At 46.6% G+C, this 21,884-nt stretch overlaps 1 protein-coding gene across 1 annotated transcript in view; it reads right to left on the bottom strand.

Moving 5' to 3' along the window:
- Positions 1-306: 306 nt before the first annotated feature.
- FAM171A1 (family with sequence similarity 171 member A1) overlaps positions 307-21,884 on the bottom strand; it is a 124,919-nt gene continuing 103,341 nt past the window's right edge. Inside the window, exons 6-8 of the mRNA XM_025853589.2 lie at positions 7,226-7,342; positions 4,279-4,393; positions 307-3,648 (exon numbers count right to left, since the gene is read on the bottom strand). Of these exons, the coding sequence (XP_025709374.1) occupies positions 1,947-3,648; positions 4,279-4,393; positions 7,226-7,342 (1,934 nt within the window). The 3' untranslated portion in view covers positions 307-1,946. The remainder of the gene's footprint in view (positions 3,649-4,278; positions 4,394-7,225; positions 7,343-21,884) is intronic.

The following is a 21,884-nucleotide window of genomic DNA, read 5'->3' as shown; positions in this document are numbered from 1 at the left end:
GATAGAAAACATCAGTTTTTTGTAAAGTGTAGACATTGCTCCCTACCTGAAACACAACAAAAAGGTACCTTATGTTCTTGAATAAAACTAAACACAAGGTGGATTTTAATTGCAATGTAAATTCCTATGTGTCTATTCTGGAGTCTCTGAATAGAAGTTCAACAACCAGCATTTCAGACTGCCGGGGAATGAAGAGCAAATTCTTTTTTTAAAAAAAATATTTTATTTATTTATTTGAGAGAGAGACAGAAAGCACGAGCAGGGGCAGAGGGTGGGGCTCGATCCCAGAACACTGGGATCATGACCTGAGCCGAAGGCAGATGCTTAACCCAGGAGCCCCAAGAGCAAATTCTTTTTTTTTTTTTTTAAGATTTTATTTATTCATTTGACAGAGAGACACAACGAGAGAGGGAACACAAGCAGGGAGAGTGGGAGAGGGAGAAGCAGGCTTCCTGTGGAGCAGGGAGCCCGATGCGGGGCTTGATCCCAGGACCCTGGGATCATGACCTGAGCCAAAGGCAGACGCTTAACGACTGAGCCACCCAGGTGCCCCAAGAGCAAATTCATAATAGCAACTCCGAAACAACAAATAATGGCTCAGAATGAATGAAAAGGACGACAGGATCGTTGTTTTTTTTTTTTTTTCAGCATTTATTTTGAATTTTCATTTTTGGATAACCAAGCAGCTCTGTAAGGAGAATGCACAGAAGAGTCATTCTGGCACTTTTGGGTAGTACATACGATTTCTGTAATAGTCACATTCACTTGCTCAGTCCATACTCCATGTCTGGGTGAGCAAGATCAGCCCATAGGATTCCCGAGTTAATACATAACCGTATATACAGACAGCCAATGAAACCATAATGGTGGCTAGTGGCCGAAGGGATAGAGGAGGGAAGGCGATCTCTAAAGTGTCCTCTAGTCTACCTTAGCTCAACAGAATCCACGTCACACATGGGAACTAGAGAGAACACTGCGCTGAAATGAGAATTGGGAGCACAAACGGGCACTTGGCAGCATGCAGTTTAAAGAAAAGGGGTATCACTTAATAACTTTATAAAATCCAGGCAGTTCAATTAAAGGAGTTAAGAAAGAAAAGAAGGAAGAAGAAGGAAGAAGGAAGAAGAAGAAGGAGAAGAAGGAGAAGAAGGAGGAGGAGGAGGAGAGGAAGAAGGAAGGTGAGGGACTGTTGTTGTCGCTGTAAAAAAGGCACTTGGAGTTAACGGGACCAGAACTGAAGGGCTCTCAGCTGACAAAAACTTCAGTACGATTTCATTTAAAAGGCTTGGATGTTAAGAGGTGACACACTCGGGAGTTCCCGGAAGGAGACACCGAAATAAACCACCGAGAAGCAGAACGGATGAAAAAGAAAGAAGGAAATCTTTACAACCAAATTGTGTGTGTGTGGTGTTGTTTCTTTTTTAAAAAGCAAACCCGAAACGAAACCTAACCAACGCAAAAAACCTAAGCAAAGTGAGAGCACAAAGCAGCGATGCATAGCTTTCCTTTGAGATAATGCATACCTCGAGACACTAAGTGCTAAGCTAATTTCGCAATAATAACTTCACAGGTGCATTATCGTGATAAAATGGATTCAAGCAATGTGACAAGAGTTTCATCTGTTCCCAGAATCTGAGGGAGAACTGAGGTGATCAGCAGAACCTTAGCAACATCACTTGTGGTTTGTCAGTGTCCGAGACCCAGAGTGACGTCCGGACACTACGTTCAGCCATCTCCCTGGAGGCGAGGCATCCGGGAACATCATCCTTCATTCTGTCATAACTTTGATTCTTTTCTGACATTTACACAGTGAACCGTGACGCAGCGAGAGTCTGCTCCCACGGACGCCGCTGTTCAGTGTTTTCCCCGAACAGGTAAACTGCTTCCGGAAGAAAGGATTTTTGGCAACTGCATTATATTCCACGGCCGGGTGGCTCTGTGATCGCTCATTTAATGTTAAACGCCATCAGGGGTCTCTCCTCCCGTTTCTGCCAGGGGCTCTTCTTGTCTTCTCCTTGGTCCTCCTCATCTTCCTCTTCGTCGTCCTCCTGAGCAGATCTTCTCTGTTCGGGGCTGGCGAGCGGCTCCGGGGGCACGTCCGAAGTTCGTTTGGTTGTCTCCTCCTGCAGGCTGGGCAGCTGGCCACCACTCCTCCGGCCGGAGCCATCCAGCAAGCACCGCAGTGCGCTGTCCTCGGGGGTGCACACGGTGGTGCCGCCCTCGCTGCCGCTTTGGTCCATGTCGTCCAGGTACACGAGCTGCGTGTAGGAGGCGCTGTCCGCCGCCCTCGGCTCTTTCTGCGGATGCTCCTGGACAGCCGGGTGGCTCTGCGCAAGGGACAAGGGGTCTCCTCTTCCCTTCCGGGCAGATTTTGGTTCATTCATATCCACGCCAGAATCCAAGCTGGCGTCGTTACTTCCATTCCTCCCGGCTCTTTGGAGATCAATGTACGAATGTCTAACGTGCGCGTTGGACCTGCCGTCCAGGGAGACGAACCACGCCCGGGGGTGTGGGAGCGGCTTCCCACCCCCGAGTTCCATCAGCGCCTTTTCGGTTAGGAGCTGGACCTCGCTGTTCATCTGAGCCAAGGCTGCATCGTTCAGGGATGCCGGGATGGAGAGAGACTCTGACATGGACGCACCTTGCGGCGTCCACTCCCGGGCGCCCGCGTCCTGCAAGTGCTGCTGGGAGGTTGCCTGGCACGACAGGGGCTGCGCTTGGATCTGGGAGGAGGGGTGCGGGAAGATCCCTGCATGCGGACTGGAGAGCTCCGCCTGCAGTCTTCCGATCTCCAGCTGCTGGTCGGCTGGAACAACCAGGGGCTGGCCCACGTAGGAGTGGTCCCCCGGGAGTTTCATATAATGAGCGGGGATGACCAAGGCAGGTAATACCTTTCTGTAAACGCTGTCATTGACCTGGTCCACGGAACTACAGCAGATCAACTGGCCGGGCCGCGGAAAGGATGTGGGTCTCTCCAGGTGGTCTACTGACCGCGACATCATATACTCCGTAGGCCGGCGGTCTAGCAGCTGGTCCTTTTCGGAAGATGAGGGCGCGGGGTACATGTGTTCCTGAATGGTGAGCTTGCTTCCCGTGGGGATATGGTTCACAGAGGCCTGACCGTCTCTGTCTTGCTTTTCAAACAAAGGCTGGGACAGCATGGCATTGCAGCTCCTCCTATACTCGCTGTTGCCTGGGGACTCACAGCCTTCTCTTTCCAGAGGTTTCCTGGACTTTAAGGGGAAAATCTCCACAGACTTGTGATACTCTTTTCCCAATGTCCCACTTGGTGTCAGGTTATCAAAGGAGATTTGGCTTTTATCCTCTTCTTTGTGAGAGAGAAGTTCCTCCCGAGAGCTGAATTCCTGCGAGGTACTGTAGGAGAGCTTTAGCATGGGGGTGTGCATGTCCACTTCTCCGTTGGAAGACATCATTTCTAAATGGACTCCGCTCATCAGCTCCTTGGGCCCTGGGGCGTCCGGGCGGCCGTGGCTGGTGACAGAGAGGGGGCCGGGGAATTCTGACTCCCGGCGAGAAAAGAGCAAGTTGATGTGAGACATGGAAGTTGACTGATCCCGTTTGGAACTCTCCAGGGCTGCCGGGAGTTGCAGTTTTCTATGGTGCTGACGAGGTTTCAAGCATTTCCGCCTATGATCAAAGATAAAATCCAAACCCAGAGGTTAAAGATTCTCGTAGCAGTGAGGTTCCCCGCGAAATCCCAATTCTCCATTTCCACAGGAAGAAACAAGACAACTAACCAGCAGCCAGAAGCCTTCTCATCCCACACCCTCAGCCTTATTTTGATTCAGAACAGCACAATCTGCAGATTTCACCTGCAGGCTTTTATACGTTCAACCAAGTTATTCATTCAAGAGAGGTCCCCCAAGAGTCGACAACAAACATTCTCACAAAATGGAATAGCCAAGGCATCAAAATAAGAATTTTAGTTCTGCTTTGTCCTTGAGAATATCATCTCTTAATCAGGGGTTAGGAATATCCTGAACGAATCATGACAACTGTCAAACTTAAAAAAAATAAAATAAAATAAAATAAAACAACTCCCCTTCTGAGCAAACTTATAAACAGCATGCCCCCCACATCATGTTCATTTGTTCACAACTTTAAGGACAAATGTTCAGTTCTTCAGTATTTTTTTCATGAGGAAAAAAAAAAAAGGACCTTGATTCAGAAAAAGAAAAAAAAAAAGACCTCAAAATCAATGCTTGCCCAAGAAATTCCAAATTAAAAAAGATATTGCCAAAAAGGTAAAAACTTTACCTGCAATAATATAAAAGGAGACACAGCAGAACCAAAAGTATGAAAGCCATTCCTCCTAAAATGGCCAAAAGAAACACCGTGTGATACGTGGTTATGTCCTGTGTGACAACGGGACCTAGAAGGTCAGAAAAGGGCATTTTAGACTGGAGAACACCTTGAAAGGAGAAGAAGGACACACGGAACCGAGAGCCTATGTTTTCCTTACTCTTCCTGGCTGGGGCGTGCAGCAGGGGCCAGATGCAAACACCCTTAAATGATGCGCTTACAGATCACTGGAATTTCACTCAATGGAAAGGGATTACCACCACTGTCCCTGGAGCAGCTGTGGCCGGGAGTGGTCTGTATAGTCAAATGCTAAATGCAGGGTCAAGGGTCCCTCCTTAGCCCGGAAGACAGCCGCATTCGGTAGCAGGCTCAGCATTCTAAAGACGTGATCTTTCAGTGAAAGCAAAAGGATGCATGATGACATAATGAGTGGGACGCTTACACTCAGAGAGATGGCCTATCTGGGGATCTCATACTGCAGGAGGGGAAAAAAAAAAATCACAAGATTTTATTCTCACTTTCCCTGGACAATTATTACTGTGCGGAGGGCCCTTTGCCTCAGTGAATCAGTTGAAAGATAGGAAATGAATCGGCTATGACTTAAAAAAAAAAAAATCCACAGCTGGTTATGGGTTGTCAAGCGTTTCTAAAATGCCTTCCGTTTTTTAAAAAATACAAATCTTCTTTTACGGTGCCTTTTCAAAATGGCTAACCTGATGCTGGCCACAGAACTCTTCAGAACTTACAGATAAGGTCCCAGAGATAAACATATTTTCTTCTTAATTTACACTGTAAAGAATCCCAAGAGGGAGTTTAACTTACTCTTTATTGTTCCAATAGTAGTAAGAATCCATCTTAATGGCACTGATGACAGATTGAAAGCGACAATGAAAACCTCCCCAAATTATAATATTGGGGGACACACTGGTGTCCAGGCATCCCCGCAGTAAGCCAAAAGATGGGAAGGAAGGAATGTGGTTTTTCATTATGTCCGAATGGCATGGTTATAAATCACTGTGCACCAGGAACACCCATTTACTTATTGATTCTTGATATTTTAAGGGATAGATTTCTTCAAAAAATCTTTGAAAGGAGACCCCTTAAGAGCTAGATAAACTCAAGGAGGTGTACTAGTTTTTGAAAATAGTGACATTATTTAAGTTCAAAAGGTATCACCATTCTCTCCCAAACATAATTCACTCCAATGGGGTGAGTGGAGTTAATATGTACAAAAGTTGGAAAAATAATTGACAACTATACGCTGCTTTAATCATTCAGAGAAACAATTTTTTACCCAGAGACGACCCCCAGAGACATACATGGGTGATGCCTTTGGCGGGAGCCACCAAGAAAGCCAGGGGACACATAAAAATCAGTTCCAAGGAACTCAAGCTCAATCCTTTAAGTACTTAAAATGTTATTATCTTAACTTCTGCCAATGGAAATCTCTAGAAAATTCACAGCCACACTTAAATTTTATAGATTTTTGTCTCTTCCTTCGCTGCTTGGAAAGGTTGGTGGACCTACAGCAAGAAATTCTTTCTGCCCTTTCTACAGAATATCTATTATTCTGTGGCGTGATGGGCAAACTGAGAGCCATGGTGGTTGGAAATCTATCTCAAATGAAAGTTAACTGTAATGCATGGGCTTTGTAGCCTCTGCTTGGGGACTTAAGGTATTTATTTTCTTTCCTTCCTTCCTCTTAGTCATATTCTAGATATTTCAGATTTGGAGACTGGGGCATTTCTGTACCTGGCTCACACCTCTAATGCTATAAGAGCACCATCACAAAGGGAAACACAGACTCTCAAGACACAGATGTGAAATGTACATTTTCTCAGTATGGGAACAGAAAGTGAACGGGACCGATGTCTCAACACCTCCATCAAGTTAGTTACTTTGGGAGTGTGAGTGTTCATTCCAGTGATAATTCCACTGCTAAAATATTTTGGACTCCTTCATGACGAGAGACAGCTTTTAATCATAGCACATTTTGACCTAGCTCAATTACCTACTTTATTCACCAGATTTGGCTGTGCATGACTCTTAGATATGTCTAAGAAAAATCAAAGGGACCCTCTGAGCATAAAGATCTGCCACCAATGAAATGTTTCACTAAGGAAGGCAGTCTAAGTGATACAGATTCTAAAGGCATTTTGAGGAACAGAAGCCATCATTGGAAAGAATTCTCTGAAGATGATTATTTTAAGAAACAATTCTGGAATATTCATTGGGATAACTTAGGGCATATAGGTAAAAAAAAATTTTTTTAGTCACGCTTTAAAAAATATGAATTAATTTGCATATGCTAAATAGAGATGACTATTGTTCTAGACACAAAGCAACTGGTCTGCTTTTAAGCCTTTAGGAAATGCCAAATCAAGCTTTTTGCCCCAAGAAGGCTCCAATGGGGATTGTCTGCTAGCGGCTCTGAGGAGTGCCCTTCCCCCATATTTCTCTTACTACAGGCCACAGCTGTTTCTGGAATTAGGGAGGAGGTCTGAACTGCCTCTATGGGCTTTAGATTAGGAATTCCCTATGGCAGCTGTCTGAGAAAAACAGAGACAAGAGACAGGAGTATGTTCTGTGTATTATTCTTATCCTAAATGGGAGAGTCACAACCAGAACTCCCCCAACCCCCACAAAATACCTTCGTTTCGTCATTTGATTTTCAGACTTTCAACCGTTTATTAAAAGTCATCTCTCCACCCAGTGTAGGGCTCAAACTCATGATCCTGAGATCAAGAGTCACAGGCTCCACTGACTGAGCCAACCAGGTGCCCTTCTCCATCGTTTCTGAGTAAGATGTGATCTCCCTGCTAAAGTAATTTTCAAAAGCATACTTAGCTTGAACCCTCAAAGAAATCACTGCCCACCATCGCGGGTGTTGGCTTCGTGTTACCTGGGTTGGGAGGAGACATGGCCGCCACCCAGTACCCCAACTGAGGGGCAATGTACGTCCACGTCCGCTGGCTACCTTCCTGGTGCACAAGGCCTAGACCGCTCTTCAGCCACGTTCCTGTGGGATGCAGAAAAAACTTCAGCTAAACGCATGCTAAACTCCTATTTCAGGCTTACACATATCACACCAGTCACCTTAAATGTCATGTTTGTGACCCATCATGTAGCCAACATGGTCCAAATGTCATGTAGGGATGGCATAAGCTTTCCGTGGATTCTTTTCAGCTTCTTTCAGGGAAGATGGATACTTTAGTTTTTCCTTGCCTTTCTGATTAAATATTACTTTCAACCACTTTCTCAAACATCTTTGTTTTCAAACACAGATAATTCTACCAGAAAGCTTCGGAGGTTAGTAGAATAAAGGTTGAAAGACAAGGGTTGGTGGGAGTGGAAAAAAAAAGGGGCGGGGAGTCCAGTATTGTTTATACTCTTCATTCTCAAGAAAATAAGCAAATTTCCTGTCCAAAATTACACACTGGTTACATCGGAATTACTTATGGAAGTTTAAAAAAAAGAGAGAGAGTTCTTGGTCTCATTTTTGCAAATTCTAACCCAGTAAACCTGATTTAGACGTGCGTATTTTATTTTATTTTTTTTTAAAGATTTATTTATTTATTTATTTTAAGAGACAGAGCGTGTACATATGCGGGGGTGGGGGGAAAGAGGGAGAGAACCCCAAGCAGACTCCCCACCGTGTGTGGAGCCCAATGCAGGGCTCGATCTCACCACCCTGAGATCATGACCTGAGTCAAAACCAAGAGTCGGACACTCAACCGACTGAGCCACCCAGGCACCCCGTAGGTGAGTATTTTAAAAAGCTTCCAGCTGATTCTGGTGCTGGGAAACACTGGATATGTCCACATCTGTGCCTTCAGTTATTAATTAGTATTTAACATTAACGAGCACCTACTATGTACAGGCTGGTCACAGCAGACGTATTTTATATGCATTGTCTATAATCTCACAGCAACTCTATAGAATAAGACTTACTTTCTCTTTTTGGATGAGGACACTGGAGACTGGGGAGATATAGACCTCTTCTAAGACCCTCAGGGGTGCAGAGCAGAGCAGAAGCTGACCCACGTCTGTCTGTCCATCCTCAGGGCCAGGGCTAGTTCTTCTGATCTACCCTGCTGCATTTCCTATAAACCTTCCCAACATTTGGTGACTTCTGCACTTTTTAATTTTTCGAGACACAGACCCAATGCCCAAGGTCGTTGGGCGGTAACTCACTGGTGGAGAACCTTGCTTTGAGGCCCATGATGGTGGCGGGCAGCAGAAGGCAAGGGAGAGTACTGGTCAGGCCCTCCAGCCGTCCCCACACACCCACCCCAGCCTACCAATGTGGAGGCCAGGCCTTACTTAGCTGGGCTTCTGCCCTGCCTCAATGCCCAGGGTGCTCCACCACTGAGCCTGCTCCAGCGATGTCCCACTACCTGAAATGGCCATGTGTGCAACTGTGTCCCCTCGAGGCCTAAATGCACCAAATGTGCACCAACCATTCTCCCCTCCGGTCCTTGCCTTTCCTATGCACACACATCCCTGAGGTGGCAACAGGGACTGTTCTCCCCGGAAGAAAGAAACAATACTTGGTGCCGCTTCTAGGTCCTGTCGGTTGCCATAGCAACATTCAAATGCAGTGGGTGGAAAGGTACCCCTGGCAAAGCCCCCAGTCTTGCTCACTAACTCCTCTGCTCAGACAGCAGTTAAACAAAGGAGGAAGGTGGGAGAGGCTAGGCGTCAGCAAGCGCCGTGCATCGTCGGACCTTCCCATGCAACAGGTTGAGTCGCGGCAGGAGAGGATTTCTATTCATGTTAGACAAGAATACAACCTGGAAAGTTTCTCAAGTGAGTAGGAGAACAAGGATGCCCAATTCAGATTCATTTGCTGAGGAACACCAACCCAGAGATGATTTAGCTACCCAGAGCATCACGTAGTTCCATGGAGTGTTAAGAAACAAAACCACAGCCCACAATGGCATCACTTAAGTTAAGGCCCCAAGTCGGTAAACCAAGACTTAGTACCTAACCTAACTGCAGTTTCAACGCCGCAGGTATGTAACCTGTAACCAGGCAACACAGAATTTCCTGGTAAATGCTAGGGAATTTCCTGATAGACCCCTTCCACTCCCCTTAGGATGGAAACCTGGCCTCAACAGTGAATTCCTCGCGAATAAAGTCCCTCCTTCTTTTATTTATGCCCTCTCTCTGCCTTTAAAAACCTTTCTCTTGTTCAGCTCAGCGGAGCTCCTCCCCTCTACTTGCTACATGGGATACTGCCCAATTCATGAATCATTTAATAAAGCCAATCAGATCTTCAAATTTACTCCAATGAATTTTTTTAACAAGTGCTCCTGAGGAAATGGAAACGCGGGACCTTTGACACCTGCAGCTTAAGGTTTTCCATGTTTGGGAAGAAAGCTTCCCTGAAGGTAGGGAGCCGACTGTTGGCGACCGTTTCCAGTTTTCCACTTGGGGATCCCACGCTGTTCCGTGCCCGACTTCCACACCCCACCCCTCTCCCCCTGGTGCTCTCTGACACACAGGATCTCCACCTCGGCCAGGAGGTGGCGTGCACTCTTTGGTCTGCAGTTTTCCCCAGGCTGGATTCTTGAGTCAAGGCTCTGCACACGGGAGTGGATATCAGGTGAGGCTGAAGGGACCCAGACAGAAAGATCTGAAGCTCACGGGTCCCAACTGCTGCTCATTCAAACCTAACTTGACTGCTAGGTTGCCTCTGCCTTCTACAACATAAGCACATCAACTGGAAAAACACTTCTAAAATATCTCCCAGCTAACCTAGGGGCAAGCCTGGTGAATGGAGCGCGCCCCCCACCCCCCGCCAACTCCCCAGCTAACAAGTTCCCCAGTCTGGTCTGGAGGGCCCCAGCTGGGCGGTGATGCTGGCAGGAGCCAGAAAGGCCAGTGACTGGAGAACACGCCACTGCTTTGCACACCTGTTCTGGGAGTGCAGGGAAGACGGAGAAAGCTTCTGGATGATGTAAGTTTTGAAGAACCGGCAGCACTGTCAGCTGGGGGTGGGGGGTGGGGTAGGGAAGACACCAAGAGGAAGAGGAGAAGGAAGCAGTGTGCAGGAAGGCAAGGAAAGTGTAGCTTGGAAGATGCCCGGGGATGGGACAGAGGCAGGGTGGGGCGGGAGGGACGGGCTGGAAAGTTTACTGTCTGCGTGGGGAAGAGGCTAGGAAGGGCTTCCAATGCCATTAAAAATGGTATGGGGGTTCCTCAAAAAAGTTAAAAATAGAACTACTCTATGATCCAGTAATTGCACTACTGGGTATTTACCCCCAAAATAGGAAAACACTAATTCAAAGGGATACATGCACCCCTGTCTATTGCAGCACTATTGACAATAGCCAAATCATGGAAACAGCCCAAATGTCCACCGATAGATGAATGGATAAAGCAGATGTGGTGTACATACAACCGAATATCACTCAGCCACAAGAAGAATGAAATCTTGCCATTTCCCACAACATGGATGGAGCTAGAGAGTATGATGCTAAGCGAAATAGGTCAGTCAGAGAAAGACACATTCCATATGACTTCACTCCTGTGTGGAATTTAAGAAACAAAACAAATGAGCAAAGAAGAAAGAAAGAAGAGAGACACAAACCAAGAAAGAGACTCTTCACTATAGAGAACACAATGCTGGTCACTGGGCGGGGGGCATGGGGAGAGGGAAGAGACAGGTGAAGGGGATGAAGTTCGCACTTCTCACTGTGACCACCGAGTGTTGTATGTAAGTGCTGAATCACTACACTGTACACCCGAAACTAAGATAACAAGTGGGAGGCCACTGGGCCCCGTAGGTGGAGGCAGGGGGTTCTCAGAGCTCTTCTCCCCACCTGCCCCTCTAGCACCCTGCCCCCGCCAGACCCTGCGCTCCTCAAACGTCAGCTCACACAGTGTACATCTGACGTAAGTCCGCGGCTTTGCCACCATTGCTGCTCTAATCTCTCATCGTTTTTCTCTCTTCCAGAAACCTCCCCATCTTTCAAGATGCCAGTCGCATCACGTGCTTAGCTTGAGTGCCTCCAGAACTCAAGGATCTTCCCACGTCTCAGCACTCCTGGGGCACGTGTCAATGCATCACTTTTCCAAAATATACGTTGCTTCCATTGCTAACCCCTTGGCCCACGTGTTGCCTCCTCTCTCCGACTGCAGGCTCCGTGAGTTGGGGCCCGGGTCCAATATTCCTTTGTCTTCTTCCCGGCACCAAGAAATATCCTTGGCGTAGGAGCTCAATAGTACTCAAGAATGAGAGAAGGCTCGATGTGCACCCCAAAAACTATCAGATGACCTCCTGTGAAAAGCTGGGTGTGCCTGTCAGGAAAGACATCCTTCCAGAAGTGTGGTTAAGATTCAAACTGAAGGGAACAAAGCCAGCTGGGAAAGAGGGATTTATTTTGGCCTAGGTTTTCTGCAAAGCGCACACGTCTTCAGTGAATAAAGGGGGACACTATCTCGGGATTCAACAGTCGTGCTGTTACTGGCAAACGCCATTTCCAAGCTTTCCGTGTTTTGTGGGAAGAAATGAGCTACGGGGAATACGAGAATTAATGAATTGTGTGCTAGAACATATGCTTCTCGTTAGTGAGATCCTCATGCCGCGGATGAGGGCGACTCCCCCGCCTGAGGAGCCAGCACACATTAAGAGATTCCTGTGCTCCCCGTTAGGGAACGGGTGCCACGAAGCTTCGCTGGTGATCCCGGCCAGCAGAGCACACACACCTCTGGGAAGTCTCTTCTGTGCAGTAAGGGCTACATGAGCACAGTACCTGCGACTGGTCTGCCAGGACTGGGGGTCCCTTTCATGCAGGGGAAGGGGGGGGCGCCTCAGGCACCGCTCAGACAGACCCGGGAGGGCCCTGGGTTGCTCCTGCTGTGTGGACAGACGAAATCTCCAGCTGCTCGTTCTCCTCCCCTCTGCCCACCTGCCTCCTGGACGGGGCAGCCGCCGCACACTCCCTGGTCAGTACACCTGTGTGACGGGCTGTCCCCGCGAAGCTGGTCTCCTCTGTGGTCCAGATATGGAGAAGCCCCCCGTGTCTTTTTTTTTTTTTTTAATTTATTTATTTGACAGAGAAACAGAGACACAGCGAGAGAGGGAACGCAAGCAGGGGGAGTGGGAGAGGGAGAAGCAGGCTTCCCGTGGAGCAAGGAGCCCACTGCGGGGCTCGATCCCAGGACCCTGGGACCATGACCTGAGCCGAAGGCAGACGCTTCACTGACTGAGCCCCCTGGGTGCCCGAAGCCCCTCATGTCCTAAAAGCAGCCCAGCACAGCTGCTTCCTTAGACCCACTTGATGCCTATGGTTCTCATTCTCCTTGCTCTGGACTTGTCCTTCCGGCCTCTTGCCATCACTTCCTGTGGAGGGCCTGCTAGACTAGTAAGGCAGCTGCTGGGGCATGCAGACTGTCGAGGGGGGCACCTCGTGAAGGTGTGAAGGTGTGCAGGCGGGCCTGCCCTGAGCAGCTGAGCAGCTGTTACGGGGGTCTGTTGGGAGTAGGCTGGTGGCTCTGTGTGTCTCTGCCCAAGGTCTGCAGCATGTCTGTTACTGGGGACTGAACGTGTGTGCAGGTTATATAGTGACTCCTCTGGCATCACCAAGGGAAGAAATTCTGCATTACCGAAATGTCTGGATCAGTAGCTTTCCAATAGTTTCCTAAAACATTTGAAATTCTCTCCCTTGGGTGAAATCTTTTTTTTTTTTTTAAGATTTTATTTATTTATTTGACAGAGGGAGACACAGCGAGAGAGGGAACACAAGCAGGGGGAGTGGGAGAGGGAGAAGCAGGCTTCCTGCGGAGCAGGGAGCCCGATGTGGGGCTCGATCCCAGGACCTGGGATCATGACCTGAGCCAAAGGCAGACGCCTAATGACTGAGCCACCCAGGCGCCCCTCCCCTGGATGAAATCTTAAACAGAAATTCATATATAAAAAAAGACGTAGGATAAGCTTCTCTACGTGAAGGTGAAGAGAACACCCCTCTTCCCCCTAACCTGCCCACCACGGCAGCCCCAGGACATCTCCTCAACAAGGCTTGGAAGCTCTTCTTCTATACAGCTTGCGTTTTATTTGCCAAAATGTGAAATGGAAGTTCTAACAAAAATTTTAAAAAGTGTCATTTACTGCTGCCTTATAAAATTGAATATAGTTTGGATTTTTCAGGATAACTCAGGGCCATGATCATAATCAACTACAATGCTAGGTTCTAAAATATTGAAGCCCTTAGGTCCCTACTAAGGAATGGAAGTGTTTGCTCCTACATTTGCTATACCCTCCCATACCCTTGCTCCTTCCGTCCCTCTCTCCCCTGCTTCCTTCTTCCCTCCCTTCTATGGTGCTACCAGTGTTCCTGTTACCAGCTCTGCTCCCTCACTCCCGACCCGCCCCCCGCCCCCGGCACTGCAGTCTGCCACCAGGAGCTAGATGACCCACCTTCTTAAAACTGTGTCCGAGTAATGTCCACAGGCAGTGTGAGGGACTGGGGAACAAAACCAGTTATCCAAAGTGGTGTTCTGAATCCAAGTTCAGTACTTCTTTCCTTCCACATTACACCCTCAGATCAGTTTTTGTCTGGATTATCATTTTCTAGGGTTAAACCTTACCCAGTAGAAAGACTGAGAGAGAGATATTTTCAAGAATACATACTTTGTGGAAAAGTCATCCTAACCTTTTTGAAAATGAATTAGTTATGTATTCAGCTGGCAAGGTTCGTTGTGCATAAAGCACCATGAGTTCTTAATTTGGAAGCTATGCTTAACCACAAAGATTATTACACCCAGTAATTGACAGGCAGAGAAAGACATGCCTTCTGCTCGCCTGTAACATGTGACAGGCTCTCTTAGCAATCACCAAGAGGGCTGCCTTCTTACTATGTGGCCAAGCAGTCATGAAATCAGCCTTTATTTGCAAAATATAAAGCGAAGTGAGTTAAAAAATATAACAAATGGCTATCAAAACTCTAAAATAGGAAAAAGGGCTCAAAACACGTCTAACTTGAATACACCCTGTCGGGTTTCATATTTACTTTGCTTTTCTTGCCTGCCGTATTTCCTCTGCCTGGAAGCCCCTATGGCAGCAGCCACGCTAACTCATCGCGACATTTGCTAACAGGCAGAGAAAACCCTGATACTAGGAGCACTACTGATTTTTTTTTTTTAAAGACTGATTTTTTTTTTTTTTTCCGCTTCAGGAGTTTTATTGGCTTCACAGCGGGACCGGAGTCCAGGTAACGCTAATGCAAACCCAACTGACGCACCCCTGCAGCCTTCAGCGGAGCTGGAGCGGCAGCACCAAAGGAGCACTACTGATTTTGAAAAGGAAACTGTGAGTGACAACCCACACTTTAACTAATTACAAGCTGAAGCTGACACCTTGTGCGTTAGGTAATGCACAAGGACACAAGCCACTTTGCAGTGAGATATGACACCACGTCGCATCTCCCGACATGGGAGATACAAGCCCAGCAGTATAAAGAGCCAGCTGACTGCATGCACGGCTTCCAGAGCATAAGATAATCCTGCAAGTGAGCTTCCAGCTCTGCCACTTTCTAGCTATGTGAACTGTGGGCATGCTGAGGAGGGCACAGCAGAGGACCTGTAGGGCCCTGGGAACAATCCTGGAGCTGTTTCACACTGCTTTTGTCAGGGAAACAATAAATGCCTCATCACTTAGGTACTGGTAGTTGGGTGTTCGCCTTCCTGAAGCTAACATATTCGAACTCATCCATTTCTCTTGAAAGAGCCTGGGGTGAATTCTAGTAGGTCTAGAAGCTGGGACTCATGAGGATATTCCATGACCACTCAGAAAACCCACCTCCAAGAAGTTCTACTGGTCAAAGGGTGAGTACTGAACAGCCACACTGTGAAATATAGCTATTTCTACTCCCACACCTGCATTTTCACTGCGAGATATTTGGGAACATTTACGGCGAGAGGTGGGACACATACACGCGTGAGGCAGCCGTGAACTTGCTGGTGGGAACACACAATGGTCTTGCCTCTCAGCTGCTGGCCGCGGCCAGTAACCATCTCCTCTTTCCAGCTCTGGTGGCCCTTGCTCAATAATTCGCATGGTGTGGGCACTGGTTCTTCTGAGCACAATCTTCTTTTCCCTCTTTATTATTCTTTTTTTAAGAACAACTTCTTAAGAAGTAGGCCCCTCTTAGATCCCTAGCAAGTGCTTCTGCCACTGCTTCTCATCGCTAGTTTTAATCACAGAGTCTCTCCCGATCCCCGGATATGCTGGATTTCTCTAGAATCTAGAGATGACTGACTTACTTCACAGGGCTTTCATCTGCATTCTCAAGGGCTATAACCGCTTTCATGCTTTTCTACCAGCTGTGCACACAGAATTAGCAAGGTCGAAGTCTATTTTATTGCATGCTCTAACAAAACTGTGCCAGGATCCTTCACTAAAATCAGAACGTGCGACTCCATCAACCCTAAGTCGCATTTATCAGTATAGCAGAAGCGGCGACAATTTCTACTTTGATAATACTGTGGCATAGCCTTGTTTTTCCCCAAAGTCAAGTCCATGCCTTTGAGTAGCTATGTTTCCTTCTCTGGAATTATTATTATTATTATTATTTTTTTAAAGATTTTATTTATTTATTCATGAAAGACAGAGAGAGAGAGAGAGAGAGAGAGAGAGAGAGAGAGAGGCAGGCAGAGGGAGAAGCAGGCTCCCAAGGAGCAGGGAGCCCAACGCGGGACTCGATCCCAGGACCCCGGGATCATGACCTGAGCCGAAGGCAGACGCTGAACCATCTGAGCCACCCAGGCGCCCCTCTCTGGAATTACTTTTGCATGAGATCTGTGAGGGGGGAAGCATTTCTTGTTAATTACACAGCAAAGTATTTACCTCTGTCAATTATCCAACCATTCTTGTTGAAAGCAATCAAACTGAAGAGTAAAAAGTTTTGTACAGATGGCTGGAGTCCTTGGGCTTCAGGCAAGTACATTTCAGGACTGATTTGAGTAAGAATAAAATTAAGGGCAACTCCCTACAACCAACGACCTTCTGTCTGAAGCATAAAATCAGAGATAGGCTGCATTATTATAAATTAAAACAAGAAATGAATCTGTATTCAGCTACACCATGTTCCCTGGGTATTTTCAGGGTAATTTTTGAGAAGTAGATTCTTAAAAATAACTTTAATCTAAGCAAGTGACTCTTCTTTTTTCCTTTAAGCTTTAGCTGAGCTATCAGAAGCCTTACTGAACCAAGGTTTAGAAAACAGTAATGGGAAACCATAAAGATTCTGACAAAGTTATAGAAAGCATATGCCTTAAAATATCCAAAAGCATGAGGATACATAATAGCATTAATAAAATTTAATGAGAGAATTTTGGATTTATAATAGGTATATATAAATTTCTAGAAAGTAGCTATTTCTTTTCTGATATTCTGTAGCAGAGTACAGGCTAATTAGGCCCATGTGGAGAGAAATTTTCTTCGTTATCCACTACATCCAATATCCATCTTGCAATTATGTCAGAAGAGACTGGGTGGAGGGAGTGGACCAGGGAGTGGACCAGGACTGTGGGATGCACAGCCACTAATCCCCAGCATTAGAAAGCTCACTCACAACGAAGGAGAGCATAACAGAGAAGTTTACAAACATCTGTACAGATGTGGAAAGATGCTCCAAACCAGTGCTTGCTAAAGAGCCTGTTAAAATGGAGATCTTGCTAAAATGCAAGTTCTGATTCAGTGGGTCTGAGGTTCTAACAGGCTCCCTAGCTGCGGACCACACTTTGAGTAGCAAAGCTCTAAATTATTGGCACTTCTGTTTCCCACAGTGCTGCCATGGTGCATCAGCTGGGCAGCTAGTGCTTGAAGCAACTTCAGAAACATTTCTACTATATTATAAAAAACCTAGTCACTCGTCAGACTACCAGCCAGGAGTTGGCAAATCCAAATGCCTACAGATGCGGTCGTGCGCTTGCTGGAAGGGGCAGTGATGCTCGTGGAACCAGTGGCCGCCACCGGATGTGGCCACATGGATCCCAACCTTAAGCCCTTTGCGTTGGCTGTTTTCTGCCCAGAACGTTCTGTCCTCAAGATATTCCTGTTGGGCTCCCAGGTGTCTACAGGATCCCAGCTCTAATGTCACTTCACCAAAGGCTCTGGCCAGCCAATCATTCTCTCTGACATCACTCTACCTAACAGTCTTACGGTACTTAGGTCCTATGAAGCAAGCTGGCTCACTGTCTCCCTCATTTAGAACAAAAGCTTCATAATCACAGGGACCTTCCTTGCCTTGTTTTGTCATTGCTTTATCCCGAGAGCCAGAGCAGAGAAAGTACGGCACAAAGAAGCTGTTCAATAAATATTTGCGGAGGGCGCCTGGGTGGCTCAGTCGTTAAGCGTCTGCCTTCGGCTCAGGTCATGATCCCAGGGTCCTGGGATAGAGCCCCACATTGGGCTCCCTGCTGGGCGGGAAGCCTGCTTCTCCCTCTCCCACTCCCCCTGCTTGTGCTCCCACTCTCACTCTCTCTGTCAAATAAATAAATAAAATCTTTAAAAAAAATAAATATTTGCTGAAATGAACGAACTGTTTGATTTTCAGAAAAGAGAAGCCAAGAAAAGAATTCCATGGGAAATCTTTCATTTCTAAATGTTGGCAGTAAATTAAAACACAGCAAACAAACAACTGCCCCCAAACCAACTGTACGGGCCAAATCAAACACACCTGAGAATGGGGTGTTTTGCATTCCCAGATTCAGCCCATCATTCAATTAAGCCATATCAAGTCTTGGCATAGAAGCAGGAATGCACAGAAATCTGGTACACTAGGAAAGGAAAGGATCTGGAGTCCGAAGGAAATCATGTTTTGCATCTCTCCTGCACTCCCTGGCATGCTGTGTGTGTGTATGTGTGTGTGTGTGTGTGTGTGTGTGTGTGTGTGTGCGCTAAGTTTTGGCTTCTTTCTGATTAAGAAAGGCGGTAGCTCCCCACCTCCAGGGCTGCTCAGAGAACACTGATGAAAAATGTTGGTTTATAGCTATACCTGCTTTGCTAATGGATAAGCTCAGCAAAGAGTGAGTAGGAAAGGAAAAAAAAAACATTTTTACCCAAATGATCCTATTTTTCTTCTCCTTCAGTGTAGGCACATTTGAAATGTCTGGGCAGCCATGTACAGCTGCATCTATGGGTCATACTGCAGAGCAAGCAAGGGTGCTTCTAGAGACCCTTCGAATGGAGTGCATTCTCTGTAGGCTGGGTTTGCTCGGTGTGTGTGTGCTGCATACGCACGCGTACGCGTATAAACACACATAATTTTAAAGGAGTGACTCCAGGTAAGGGGCAAAAAGAATCAACATAGTAAAAACATCACCTATGCCTGGTTATGTGCTAGGTGCTTCATGGACCTTGTACCTTTCCAGTACTTCTACCACCTTGAAAGGCAGGCACTCTCTATCTCATTTTGGAGGCTACCAACATGAGGCTCAGAGAAGGGAGTGATTTGCCCAGGCACGGGCTCACCCCTAACATTTGCAGAACTCAAGACAAGAGTATAAATGGATGTCCCTTACAACATATCTTAAGTGTTTAAAAGTTACAAAGCAAGTGATCGTGTTGTTAAATAAAAGCGTCCTACCTTTCAACCATAACTTTATAGAACCTAAAGTCTAGGATTGGATGTAGAATTCTTCAGTGCTTCAGAGTACATGCTGGAACAAACGGCGTGAGGGGAGTTGGTCTGAGACCTATACCCCTTAACTCACCCTTCGCCTCGTGCACATGGATGTGGATGCCTACTCCATGTCCAAGCTCACGACCCAGCCAGCGCCCACTCCGTGGCCACTCCTCTGGCCTGAGGGTATGCACATGGCGCACGTATAGGGGTGGGGGGGTCTGCCCTCTGGGAAAAGGACTTAGGGTAGAGCACCTGGAAGCCGGGTTAGGCCTGTGTGGGCAGGGAACCCTGGATTCTAGGGTACCAGAAGGGTATTCTAGAAAGGGGTCTCAGATGCTAGGTGGCCACATCCTTTTGGGCCAGTGGATACCTTATCCCATGAGGAGAGGGCACAGCTGGAGGAGGGTCAGAGTGAGGTCCTCTCAACTGGAGTGTCAGAGCAGCTCTCCCTCTTGCTCAGCCTAAGGTTGGTACTGCCCAAGGGGCAGAGCCACTAAGAGGGAGAACTTTATTCTAAGAGATAAAATGGGGGCGCCTGGATGGTACAGTCAGTGAAGTGTCCGACTCTTGGTTTCAGCTCAGGTCATGATCTCAGGGTCGTGGGATTGAGCCCTGAGGGGGGCTCTGAGCTCAGCATGGGGTCCGTTTGGGATTCTCTCTCCCTCTCTGTCCCTCCCACTTGTGCTCTCACTCTCTCTCTCTCAAATAAATAAATAAATCTTAAAAAGTTCAGAAGATAAAATGACCTATCTAAAAGATTTTCTCAGTAGTGCATATATTTCCAAGATTAAATCAGGAGTGTTGATGAAGCTTTGCCGAAAATAGACATTAGGCCAGGCCTATCTTTCCTTCCGATGATTTCCAGACCTGATTAATGTACAAAAATAATTTAGAAGGGAAACAAAATTCTTATGCAATGTGTTCAACTTATTTAAAAAGTCATTATGTGTTAAATATATCCTAATATAAAAGAGTGTAGCTCATACAAAAGTCTGAAACCAAAACAAGTTTAAAAAGGATACAGAAGCGGGCTATAAAACTTCAAAATAAAATTAAATTAAAAAAACAGCAACATAATGTAGTACCTGATGCCTCTAGGGCACTTGTCACTTGTATAAACATGACAGAGATGTAGGGTGAAGCTTCTTTTGAGCTTGGTGTGCCTGTGACTTGATTCTCCTGCCACCTTTTTCTGGCTGAACTTGCCAAGAAATTTTCCTCTTTCCACAGACTTTGATCTTACATTTCCTTAATATGGTGGGGTCCCTGATGAATGGCAGCTACCCCAGTTCAGTTCTCTCTTGGAGATTCTATTCTATCCACTAGTCTACTGCTAAGTGTATATCCAAGCGATGAGAGTATCCGATGGCTTTATATTCTGTATCGAATCCTGATGATGCAGAATATTCTTCATGTTAAATTTTACAAGAATAATACCAGGATCCAGCTCTCAGATTTTAAAATCCTTGCGGACAATTCCCACACACCAAAGCAGCTCTCTGGACAAACAGATTCCAGTGCGAAAAACTTGGAATCTTACTCAGGAAAGCCTAGTCGTTGGGGTCTTCCTCCATCCCAAGTCCTCCTCCTCACTCCTCAGGGTCCTCACCCGCTGAGGGGAGGACAATGACACGGGTTGCTGTAGAGATCAAGGGTGCAGAGTCGTGAGAAGGAAGAGCAGGGCTGGGCTGAAGTTCGGATGCCCGGCACCCGGCCGGGCTCTCTCCCTGGGCAAACACTTGCTTGGCACACCAGGGGACTTACTTGCCTGCTTTGCTCAAATCGAAACCTATTCTGAACTGTAAGACTTACTTGGAAATAGGGAAACAGCAGGGACATTTAAAACATGGAACAGCTCATATAAATATGAAACAAGGGTACCAGCCAAACAGATTGGATACCTGGGGCTTACCAAATACACGACAGCTTTAGCTGAGAACGGATACTAAATTTAAAGACACTAGGACTTCCCTGTTCTTGTCCTTTCTTACATCATGTTTCACCCAAGCCGCAGAAGCTGAATATGGGCTCCATAAAAGCAGTGATGATTATAATGATGATGGCTAACATGCACAGAGCTCTTTATCGAGTGCAAGGCGCCGTTCCCATTTTACGGCCCAGGGAGGATGAAGGACTTCTCAACATCACACAACTAGTAACCTAGTTGCTTAGTAGGAGGAGTCAGTTTCCGAGTCCAAGCTGCCTCAATTGCTGGGCTTCACGCTGCCTATATTCTATAGACTCCTGCTAAACACTATACTATCAGTGCAAATTCTATCAAAAAATACCTTTCCCTTTAATTATCCATTTCAATGGAGAGAACTGACAACAGAAGGCATTTTAAAATTGTTTGGTTTTAAAGTAAATTATGGCAGCTTCAACCTTCCTATTTTTCACCCAGGCTGACATTAGAACGAGTGATGCTAGACACAATGCTGAAAAGGCAGGCCGAGGGGCAGTGGCAACACAAGGGGGCTTGGAGGCTTCCAGGGGACGGGGAAGCCAGCAGGAGGCTACAAATTTGCCACAGAAAATCCACAACGTGAATAATCCGTAAGTGGGAATTAAGAGTTGACAGTAAGACACATTTCCTTTCAGGAGGAACATGCTGCTCTTGCTCCAAGGCCACAAAGTGGGCAACAGTCATTCGTAAAGCTTGCCAAAAACGGTTTCGGTTAAACTCAAGCACAGGAAGTTCTACTTCTGTATAAAGTGACACTATGGGAAGATGAAGTCTGTAAGAAAAAGGTTTCAAAACAAAAATGGCCCTGAACCACAACTATAATGTAGCTCATGTGACGGCATTCATTATTCTCTGAAAAGTCTCATTTCAGGGCTGGGTGGGGGAGGCGGTAGCCACAAACACAAAAGGCTTAACGATTCCTAGGAATGGATTGATATCACAAGAATGTTTTTTTTTAGTTGCTA

The sequence above is a fragment of the Callorhinus ursinus genome, unplaced genomic scaffold, assembly GCF_003265705.2.
Source record: "Callorhinus ursinus isolate GAN/ISIS: 27379988/994484 unplaced genomic scaffold, GSC_fseal_2.0 scaffold36, whole genome shotgun sequence".
In the NCBI taxonomy this organism is placed as follows: domain Eukaryota; kingdom Metazoa; phylum Chordata; class Mammalia; order Carnivora; family Otariidae; genus Callorhinus; species Callorhinus ursinus.
Note: the sequence above shows the minus strand (reverse complement) of the source record. Positions and strands in the feature narration are given on the sequence as shown.